A 12,280-nucleotide genomic window follows, 5' to 3' on the forward strand; every position below is an offset into this window, starting at 1 on the left:
TTACACACATAAATTCAACATTTTTATTCAGTAGACCACTTTTATTAAAAGTTTATTCTTTTTTTATTATTATGTATTCGGGTTTAATATTTTATAAAAAAATATTTCATAATCAATCAAATTGATTGATGCAGGCTACAAATTATGACAGTGTAGGACCACCAATTTATCTCTAGATTTGTACCTTTGCTGTCCATGGTAGTCACAAATGCTTTTTTTTCTTGAAGAATAAACACAACATCCAAAAATGTATACACATTCATATCTTTATTAGAATAAGCAAATAAACATTCTTTAGAATTATTCAATCACACAATTTACCAGCTATTATTAAAAGATATTCCATCAAGGTCATTAGATTTTACTATTTAACAAACTCTAATATCTCTATTAGAGACATATTTCCATTTACACGTCACACATAACATTTCTATTTTTTCTTATTTTGACAAAGTTAGCTATTGACATAATGATTAGAGTGTCAAAATTCCAGTAATTTACCATTTATTCCCAGGTTATTCCCCATTTTTTTTGTCACCTAACCCATTATGAGAATTACTAGGCTACTCCGGCTACTCAAGGGCTCTTGGGCCTACTGGAAAATAAACTGGTGGCTGTGTTTAAACAAGCAACCCAATTCTGATGTGTCTTCCATTAATTGGGATTTCAACCACTTGCATTGGATCTTTTCACATCAGATCCTTTTCAGAGCTGATCTGTTTGGTCAAAAGACAAATGTGTGAAAAATCCATCAGGTTTCCAGTGTGAATTAATGTTTCAAACAATACTTAATCTTTCAACTAAAGTAATATTATACTATACTGTTTTGATATGTTTTAATGCCTCTAAACTACACGTGGGAATGTTTTGTTTGATTTGTGCATTGCATTAACAGTGGAGACAAAAAGTGAAATTTCATATCTTATCTTCTTTCTTTACAGTTATTTGTGTTTTACAATGAAATTAGATTGGTGCGAGGGCTTATTGCAGAGAAAAATATATTTGGGATATTCCCAAAAACATTTATAATAAAAATAGGTTCACAATACTGAAAAGATGTACCCTATTCATTTTTAAAACAGAGGAAACAATAATTGATTGAAGGAAAAAAGGGGGAAAGGACAGATCAGGATTATTTTCTGCAACAGGATTCACTCCCCCAATTTCCAAGCTCACTTTCTCCATGTGGTGGCACCTGCTGCCTTTATCTGTTTCTCTTCTGTCTTTTCCCTCAATAAATTACAGAAGTCTATATTCAGTCCATAAATGTTATAGACTCAGATTTCACATACATTTAAGCTCTTCAAGCAGAAACAGACATGGAAGTTGAACAGAGACAAAACGAGAGCTAGAGAGCGCCAGCAATTGGATAGTATACGTTGTTGTCCATTTTACAAATGGATTGATTTGCTGTCACAATACCCAACCTTACAGACAAACACACACCCACAAGGTTGGGAGCAGCACAGCATCAGCCACAAAATAGCGCCACTGGAGCAATTGTATGGGGTTGCGTGCCTTGCTCAAGGGCACAACAGCAGAAAACCACAATGAGAAAAAAAGAGGGAGAGGCATTGCGCCAACGACTACATACAGATGGTGGTTTTGGATGGAAGGCATGGTGAGGAGTGAGGGTTAAGGGAAAGTATGAGTAAGGGAAAGGCAGGATTTTACACATGTGGATTTGGCTTCCTTCCAGTATCTCGTCTTGCGCTTGTTGTCCGTCCCTGAAGAGACCAGCTCAATAGAAGAAATACACTGAAATGGAGAAGAATGAATGAGAAAGAAATCCATATAATAATCACAGATGCAACCTTTTTCCATTGAATGTGAGACAGTATGCAATATAAACAAAAATTGTGAGCATACATTATTTATGCATTATTAACAAATATTCACATATGGTACTTACAGAAGAGAACTCCAACACATATGACTCCTATGATTGCCATTATGATCATCATCTGAAAACACAAAAAAAAAAGATATTGTCTCTAACAAATATAATATAAATTTCCACATTCTTAATCTACCTTAACACCAAGTTAAATTCAGAGAATGTCGGATAGATGTATGCAACCATAATTAAAAGTTAATCTGAAATATTAATTTCAAGTTAGTATTAACAATCTCATTTACAAGAAATATCTTACCAGAAATAGCTGTATATACAGTTGAAGACACAATTAAAACCTAAAATACAAAGTACTACAATTTAAAGGTACATTTAAACATTATGCAGCCAGATGTTTTACGAAATGTTGCGACAGCCAAGGATCAAAGCATTGACAGACCCCACTTTTTTCCATTTAATTTAGCCCAAAACTCATAGCAGTTTCAGACAAAGCTTCAAAGACACAGGAGGCAGAGAACTGGAAAGCCTTTTCCATAACACTTTAAGGGCATTACACATATTTAAAAAATAAAATAACTTGTGAGTGCAGATAATGGTTTTCACTGCTAGACAATGTAATGGTACGTCAAATTGCCGTTTTAAAATGGCCTTTATGAATAATAATGCGCCAATGATTTAATCTTCGAAGAGCTATGGATGGCCAGTCCTATTTCATATAAAGCAGGGCTATTCAACTCTGGTCCTGGAGGGCTAAAACACATCTGTCTTTTCCTTTTATCTAAAAACTAAATTTCACTAAGCAGGTGTCCCAGGTTTGAATCAGTGAAAGAGAGGGTGAAAAGGAGAAACGTTTCAGCACTCAAGGACCAGTGCTGAATAGCCCTCATAGAGACTGAAATAGCCCTCATTAAGACTGAAATAGCCCTCATAGAGACTGAACAATCATAATCCCTATAAAACCTATCGGCAAAATGTGATACTGGTTCTTTTCACATTTCAACACATGTGCTTCAGTAAGCTCTACAAAAAATATCTTTGCTTTTATTTAGCCAATATTGATAAAAGTGAACTTGTCCTACATATACAGTTATGCTCAAAGGGTTGCATACCCTTGGGGAATTGGTAATATATGTACCATGTATAAAGAAAACGAGCAGGCAAAACACGTCTTTTATTTCTTATGGGATTCACATTCAACTGTAGGTCATAACAGAATGGCACAATCATAAAACAAAACATGGCAACAAAGAAAAAAATGAACTGACCTCTGTTCAAAAGTCTGCATACCCGTAGTTTTTAATACTGTGTATTGTCCCCTTTAGCATAAAGAACCACACGTTTGAGATCTCCCTAGAGTGGCTCGATGATGGCCACTCCAGAACCTTCAACTTTTTCTGCTGTAACCACTGGCCTTGTGCTTAGGGTCATTGTTGTGCTGGAAAATCCAAGAGTGTCCCATGCGCAGCTTTCGTGCAGAAGAATGCAAATTGTATGCCAGTATTTTCTGGTAACATTCTGCCATCTTGCTATCAATTTTCACAAGATTCTCTGTGCCTTTAGAGCACACACACCCCCAAAACATTCAAGGGTATGTAAACTTTTGATCAGGGTCATTTGGGTGATTTCTGTTATCATTATGATTTTAAAAGGAGCCAAACAACTATGTGATAATAAATGGCTTCATATGATCACTATCTTTAAATAAAGGAAGGATGCCAAGATTTCAGATTCTGGCAGGGTATACAAACTTATGAGCATAACTGTATTTTCATGGTTATCAAAATGGCAAGGTGGTGGAAGCCTAAACAAAACACAGACTTAAAAGTCCCCTGTGAAAGAAATGAATGGTGAAAGAACCCAAAGAGCCAGTTGTGCTGCAAGGTTTTAGGTTGTTCATCTGAGGTAGTATTTTCCAAATGTTTAGACCTCCTAAGGAACAGATGATTGTTATTATGTCCTTTATTATTATGTGTTTTCCAAAGGTCTCACTCAGGGTTCTGCACAATAACTGTGTCGTCAGCATAACAATGATAGGTAGCTAACATTTGACACTTTTCTACCAACATTATTTATATACTATTGAATTCCCATTAGAGCCAGTCCCACTGCACTCTTCCATGGTTCCCCTCTAATCAAATACTTCTAATTAGACCTTGGACAAATGGTGGGTGCAAATCATTATCAGTTAGAACTCAAATCCAACAAGATGTGGACCTTAAAGATTACTTTGCTTTAGTAAACAACAGGGGTCCAAGATCAGAGTCTTGTGGTGCCATTCTGAAAACAAATAATTGTTTCTTCTAAATGTCATACATTTTACAGTCACTGCCCACTTAACTAGGTACACCTATCTAAAATTGGGTAGGACCACCTTTTTATCTCCATCCGCTTCAAGGTTTGACACGTTGTGCATTCATAGGTACCCTTCTGCATTCCACTCTTGTAAAGAGTGGTTATTTGAGCATTTGTGGACCTTGTCAGCTGGAATGAGTCTGGCCATTCTACCTCTCATTAAAACTGTGTACAGAACTGCTGCACACTTTTTTTTATCACACAATTCGGTATAAACTTGAGAGACTATAGTGTCGAGTTTCTCAACAGGGGCTGTAGTGCCCCCCAAGGGGCATTCAGAGGATGACGGGGGGCGCTAGAAGCAATATTTTGGAAAGTGGGGTGTTGAGGTTTTTAAAATCGAGTTCACACAGAAGATTCACAACAATTAAAGTTTCAACTACTTGCAAAAAACTGTGGTCTGCAACTTTAAAATCTGCCCGTTTACTCCACTGAGACTGGACGAGACGGTGTATTGTAACTCTTCTTCTCTTCAGTGTTTCTGTCAGCTCCGTGCTGCCCTCATGGGAACAGGATGTCAGAGTATCATCTAAAAAATTTCACCCACATGGCGTTTACTGTGTAAACTCTGGGAAATGGTCGCTCTCTTTCTTGGTATTACTCGTGGAAGAATTTCACTCTTAAAAGCATTCATTTCTCTGGGGGATACACCATGAATGCCTTGTTATCGAAGTGGTTACATATTTATAAGAGGGATATTCTGCTGTCGGACTTCCCCTGAAAGCAACTTAGTGTCCAGCATCCAGACGCACATTAAAACACTATTCAATACAAGTTACTTTGTTGACATGACTGCAATACAACCAGGCGCATGGCTTGATAAGTGCCACCTTCTGTTGGAACAATTCATAAGAATGATCATTGTATGGCATTTCTGCATCTATTAAGATTGTTGTCTTAGAATGGATCTGTATCCCTAAAAAGTTGTCTTTCCTCTTCGTTGTGGCCTTCAGTGGTGTTGAGCTCATTGCTGTTCGCGTATGGCCCTGTAGGCACATTGGTTCTGAGCTTGGTTGCATTCCTAATTTAGGTTTGTAAATGTGATTTTACATGTGTGTGAGAGAGAAGGAGAGCAATTAATCCTATATTTAAATCCTATATTTCGAAATGGTTTGTGCCCCACCAATGTTTTTTACATATAAAAATGCCACTGCGCACGAGCATCAGAGCAACAAGCCCAGTCCTGCACGTTCAGAGTATCCAACTAGCTAGTGAGGTCAGAGAAAAGAAACTGGCTGTGTCTGTGCATGCACCCGTTTGTGTTAAACGGCCGGTAAGTGGCTGTCACACTGATATAAAGGTAGCCATCGTCTGTGCGATGGAAGAAGCTAACTGTACTCGATAGCTACTATGGATTAGCGTCATGCAGGCAACAATAGAGATTCGGCAGCAGCAATAAGACCTCCGTTTTTTTTACTTCTATCAAAGTTGCTCTTCCCACAGGACTGCCGCATACTGGTTGTTTTTCCCTTTTCACACCATTCTTTGTAAACCCTAGAAATGGTTGTGCGTGAAAATCCCAGTAACTGAGCAGATTGTGAAATACTCAGACCGGCCCCGTCTGGCACCAACAACCATGCCACGCTCAAAATTGCTTAAATCACCTTTCTTTCCCATTCTGACATTCAATTTGGAGTTCAGGAGATTGTCTTGACCAGGACCACACCCCTAAATGCATTGAAACAACTGCCATGTGATTGGTTGATTAGATAATTGCATTAATGAGAAATTGAACAGGTGTTCCTATTAATCCTTTAGGTGAGTGTACAGTTATGCATAAAAGTATTCATACCCATGCCAAACTTTTAGCTGTAGTGAATTTGTATTTGACCAATAGGTTTCTCTTGTCAAAACACAGTAGGACATTGTGCTGGAGATACAAATAAATAACTTAACTATTTACATTACTGCTGAAACTGTTTTTGTTCCAATTTTTACAAAAAATGCTATGTCCGAAATTATTAATACCCCTTGGAATTGTTGCAAATATTTGAGAAAATGTTTCTATACCATTCATAATGGTCTTGTAATTCCCACCACGAGAGAGCATTACAACCACCTATACATTGAGAACAGCTGAAGCAGTATTTCTCTAGTAACTAGTCAATTGCAAGTCATGGCTAAAACCAAAGAGCTTAGTGAGGACCTCCGGTTGCGCATTGTGGCTGCTCACAAGACAGGGAAAGGCTATAAAGCCATATTCAAGTGTTTCCAGGTGCCAGTGTCCACAGTTCAATGCATAATCAAAAAGTACAAGGAGTACCACATTGTGAAAAACCTCAAAGGGTGTGGTAGGAAGCCAAAAGTGACCCCTGCGCTTGCAAGAATGGTTGTGCGAGAGGCCAAGAAGAATCCAAGGATCACCACCAAGGCCATACTGATGAATCTGAGCAACTCTGGTACCAACATCAAGGCAGACACTCCAGCTGACACTGCACAAGGCTGGTCTCTGTGGACACTGACCAAGGAGGACTCCACTTCTCCAAGTCAGGCACACAAAAGCTTGCCTTGCCTATGCAAAAGCTCACCTTGACAAAGACAAAAGCTATTGGTCATAAATTCTGTGATCGGATGAGACAAAGATTGAGTTGTTTGGACACAGAGACGTGGCTTTCGTTTGGCGAAAGAAAGGAGAAGCATTCAATCCCAAGAACACCATCCCCACAGTCAAGCATGGTGGTGGGAATGTAATGCTTTGGGGGTGTTTCTCAGCCAATGGGCCAGGCAACCTTGTCAAAGTAAATGGCATCATGAAAAAAGAGGACTACATTGAGATTCTGGAATAAAACATCAGGCAGTCTGCAGAAAAACGTAGCCGTGGCCAGCATTGGATCTTCCAAGAAGACAATGATCCGAAACATACAGCCAAAGTGGTCAAGAAATGGTTAACAAACAACAATATCAACATTTTGGAGTTGCCCAGCCAGAGTCCAGACCTGAATCCCATTGAGAATCTGTGGAGGGAACTAAAGACCTGAGTGATGACAAGGAGGCCTTCCAACCTCGAAGACCTGGAGAGCATTGCAAAAGAGGAGTGGTCCAAAATCCCAGTGGAGACATACAAAAAGCTTGTTAGCAATTATAAGAACCGTTTAATTGCTGAGATGGCAAATAAAGGCTTTGCCATTGATTACTGAGAAACAAATTCCAAGGGCTATGAATCATTTCGGACATGACATTTTTCGTATAAATGTGACAAAAAACAGAGATAGTTTCATCATTCATTTGTATCCCTAGCACAATGTCTCACAGTGTTTTGTCACTTGTTTATGTCATTTCCAGCCAGAAGATACCTATTGGTCAAATATAAATTCTCTTTAGCTCACAATTTGGCATGGGTATGAATACTATTGGGATTAACTGTACATTCAGAAGCAACAATAAGACTTCAGAATTTCAAAATAAAAGCCTGCGATGGGTTGTGTGTATTTTTAATATTTAAAATATAAAATATAAATTAAACAAATTACTATTTAAATAATACATTATATAAGGTATAGAATATTATAAGGTGGAGCACACTGAGAAATGGTTAAAGCTTAAGTAAGTTAACATAGAGAACCACAACATGTTTATATGGGACAAAACATTAGTTTTTTTACTGAAAAGATCCTAACTAGTGCAGTGTTGAGTACTTGGTATTGGTACTCTTTATCAGCAAGAACATAAATATAAGTACTCCTACTTGTACTTGGTCTGAAAAAAAGTGGTATCGGTGCATCCCTAAAATTTATTTATGCAGGGACCGCCAATATTTTCATTGGTTGCTTAGAAATTGCCCTGTAGTTATTCAAGTTGGTGAGTTTTCATCCCTTTAACAGGTGCAGAATGCAGGTGGATTTCCATACACTAGGAACAACATTTGTCTTAACTGTGAGATTAAAGAGGTAGGTTAGGGGCTCAGCGACAATGTCAGCAGCACGTTTCAATAGATTTGGATTTAGATTATCAGGACCAGCTGTCTTTTTTTAGTCAATACCTTTTAGAGCTTTGTGCACCTGATAAACATGCTAATTTCTCACTTCCACATCAACTAATGCATGAGTATCTGAGTTTGTGGAAATATTAGGTACTGCTGAAACTGAATTTCTAAATGTTGCTTCTTTGCATATCTCTGTCCTTGGTATTTACAACAAAGTAGCTGCGTGCTGCCTTTTCTTCAATATGCTCAGAGCACCAGAGATACCTCTAAGTGAAAGGCCAGAGAAAAACTGAATTCGAAGCCACAGCCTATTTACAATACAGACTTTGGCTCAAGTGTAAATAACCTTTAAAAGACTGAACTACAGATTGAATACTGGACATCGTCTCAACAAGTAGTCAATAATATGACACTACTGCAAGCCAGTGACATCAACAGACACCCCTGTGTGTTGTGGTTCATGCCTGCATGCAAAAGCATGGTTTGATTTAAAGCCGGCTATGTATAGAGTGCAAGAGACTAGTTTACTATGGTTTGGGGGCGGGGACCGGATGGCTGGGATTAGTAGAGAAACAGGGAGAGGAACAGGGAGAGGAACAGGGAGAGAGACAGGGAGAGAGACAGGGGGCGTGAGAGGGGGATGATATGCAGGAGTTACATCACGAGTCGAACCACAGCTGGGATTTTAATCCCGCATCACACCGTAATCCAGATTGGGATTTCTAACCCCTCCCCCTCCTAGCCATCCCTAGCCGAGACACACGATTGGACAGACGGAGAAACAACCATCTGTGCTCAAATGCAATGGAGGAATAACTTCATGCTGTGAAAAGGATAGGTTGGAGATGTGGTAGACAGTTCCTTTGGTTTTGTACAGGGAGGTAATTTGTATCAAATGCCTAACCACTGTGGAACACCATTTTATGATATGCTGTGACTGCTATGTTATGGTACCGCTATCATACAAATTCAAAGAGGGACATATGTGAAGGGAATGTTACAAATGAAGATCTGTCTGAGACTTGAAGTCATGCGTTACCTCTCTGAGCAAATGCCTATGCTTTGACATCAGAGAGCTAACGCAGACGCGTGGTTGACACTGGGTTCGAACCAAGTCTGGCACAAACGACGAACCTTGAGATTCTTCCACCAGTACTTGTTCTTCAGCTTGGCGGCGCTGCTCTCAAACTGCGAGGCCCCGGCCTGCAGTGCGTCGGCCCGGTCGTCCAGCTCCGACAGTCTCTGATCCCTCTCCAACACCTTGTCCACGTTCACCCGCATGATGTCTACCACCTGCAGAGCACAGGAGGGTTAAGTGTGGCATTACGCTGGACCCGCCTTTCCGGACCTCAGCATGGGGGACAGCGTACAAATGGTGCCATTGGAAAAATAAGTAAAATGCCCCAGCATATTGAAAGCAAAGGGCCCCTTTCATTGTGACCAATTAAGGACACTTTAAATGTAGATGTAGCCTAGTCGTTAGACTGTTGGGTCAATAACAGAAAGGTCCCTGGTTTGAGTCATGGAAATTGGAAGAATCTGTCAATGTGCTCTTGAGCAAGGCACTTAACCTGATTGCTCCCATAAGACACTCTGGACAGGAGTATCCGACGAAGGACTCGAATGTAACTGAATATGACTCACACAGATGCCCGGAAAATACATCAGGTCGTCTCTCTCCATGATCAGTGTTAAAACCCTGTACCTTCTCTGACTCATCCCTCGTTTCTTTGTTCTTTTATTGACTATTCATCCTTGTATCCCTTTGCTGCGTCACATCAGCTTGCCTAAATTCTGTAGTCTGGAACCCAACCTTCATCGTGTCTTTGATTTTCAGATTTTCATCCAGCACTAAGCAGAGGTAAAAACAGTATCCATTCCTTCTTTAATCTCTCTATTTGTTTTCCTAATAGTTCACTTCACATTGTGCCTATTGTATATGCCTGAAAAACCAAGGTTGTATACATGGTTGTGTTAGAAATCGGCCGTTTCGTATAGTGGTTGTAATAATTAGCATACCCGTTTGTCAAGGGAGAGAGAAAGTATATTATTTATTGCAGCATTAGAAAGTCTTGTTCATGAGGTTACAGACCTGGTCTTCCTTACACAACCTCAATCTCATCTCAGTCAATCTCTTCTCATTGTAATGTTGGTTACCAGCTAGCCTATACATTAAGGGCGTTTCTAACTTTTTAGAAGTCAACCCCCATGCCATATGGCCATCGTAAACATTCCTGTCATTAGAGCGCTACCTACTGAGAGACAATCTAAACAGAGATGTTTCTGTTGTTCTCATTATCTAGGCACATTCACTTCCAATGAAACGCACATTCACATTGTAATTGTCAATGCTCAGATTCCACAGTTGTGACATATCAAATCTCTGAGTCTCACCTCATCCACCTGTGCCTGTGTCTGCTGTAGTCTTCGGTTACTGGTGAGGTTGGGGGCCGGGGCCGCGGGTCCCCCGTCTCCCTCAGGGGCCCCTGGGGCTCCCGGGGTTCCTGCATCTGGGGTCGACCTTTGGATGAAGAATTAATACACACAAACACAAACTGATGAGTACGGCCCAGTTAAATGGGTAAAAGAAGGAAAAAAGTACTAGCTTTAAGAACCACCTAACTGTTATAGACCCCTGCAAATACTACGGATTAAGAAACAAACAAATAAAAGTCAGCTATTGTGTTTAACCGTCAATGACATTTTTCTTTTTTTTTTAACTACAAAGCAAATCTAAGAGGGCAGTTAGTTCTTTCATCATCTCTGAGTAATATCCTGATCACTCTGGTTTGATTTGGTCCAGAGCCTGTATTGGACAGGCTTGATTTCCACTGGCAAAATGGAGAGAGATTAGTGGGGAAAAGCCATGTAGCCTGCTCTTAACCAAGATGGATGCATTTTGATCCAGACTAACAAACCGAGCAAGGTGCTGTAGGTTAGTTACCTACACAGCCAAAACAATCAGTCAATATATTCACACAAATAAAATACTGAAAACATATATACATCTTTATACCAATAACTAGGAAGATGACAGTTATTGACTGAGGCATGTAAATTAGAAAACATTTCATATAGTGTATAAAATGCTGCAAGACTAATATTCATTTCTAAATACTGTTTTATCTCTGAGTAGACTTTTATAATAAAATCTATTTCTATAGCTCTTTATATTAACAGGAGAACAACACATAATTGCATTTAGTCAATATCATAGAAACAAACACTTGCTCGAACATCCTAAAGTACTCAAAAGGCTGCAAGCTATTTCGCAACTGGACACTTGTTGTTTCTTGGAAATATATCAATTAAATGTAGCTAAACTAGACAAAACAGTTTGAAATTTCGTTTACTTACATCTCGATGATATAGCTGCTGTATCACAATCTGTCACCGGAGAGTCGGTTGAGGTAGCGCGCACGAGAGAGCGAGCGAGAGAGGGAGATAGAGGCTGATTGACTTACTATAGCTGGTTATGTGAAAGTAATGGCCATACTATCCACAGCCAAGGTAACGACTGTTCAATACTCCGTCGACAGCTTCGTTTGCTGTGGTCCTCACACTAAACTCAAAACCGCAAAAGCAAGCCGACGCCTGGAAAACGTTGACGCGCCTTTGACGCACGACTTGCAGTCGAAATATAGTGATACAGGTTCCTTTGACCGCTCCTACTAAAAAAAAAAATAGTCAAGGTAAAGCTTTTAAAACGAACGTTTTGTAGTGATATAGCCGACTAATAAAAATATACCCAAGAAAGGTCAGTAAACAATGGCTTGTCGCCACGCTAAGTCAGACTCAGAAATGATAATCCTACCAAAAGCTGCTATGGCTAGTGCTATAGCCTTTGACAACCTCCAGTCTATGGAAGAAAGTTAAACCTATTTATTTTTTTACCCCATAAGGATAAGTCTACTGTTTTGTTATGCTCAGGTCAATTATGCTCGAAGCCCTTAGTGTCCAATAAAACCACTGTGCCTAGTCGACAATGGATATAAATTGCTAATAGACTCTACAACCGGTAATGGTAAAAAGCAAAAATGCATTTTCCCTTCTTGTTATTTTATTTTTCACGAAGGTTTACCATCTTTTATGGACAAATACATTGAGAAAAGCTTAAATCAAAATTGTTTATCACTTAAGTAGAGTAAGCT

At 39.4% G+C, this 12,280-nt stretch overlaps 1 protein-coding gene across 1 annotated transcript; it reads right to left on the bottom strand.

Annotated features, from left to right (window-relative positions):
* Positions 1-245: 245 nt before the first annotated feature.
* Positions 246-11,978, bottom strand: LOC105025855 (vesicle-associated membrane protein 2). The gene is made up of 5 exons (XM_010896863.3): positions 11,487-11,978; positions 10,524-10,650; positions 9,264-9,422; positions 1,913-1,964; positions 246-1,758 (listed from the first exon to the last, which is right to left on the bottom strand). Coding segments are annotated over exons 1-5 (357 nt in total). The 5' UTR covers positions 11,489-11,978; the 3' UTR covers positions 246-1,741.
* Between the last annotated feature and the right edge of the window lie 302 nt (positions 11,979-12,280).

The sequence above is a fragment of the Esox lucius genome, chromosome 10 (genome assembly GCF_011004845.1).
Source record: "Esox lucius isolate fEsoLuc1 chromosome 10, fEsoLuc1.pri, whole genome shotgun sequence".
In the NCBI taxonomy this organism is placed as follows: Eukaryota; Metazoa; Chordata; class Actinopteri; order Esociformes; family Esocidae; genus Esox; species Esox lucius.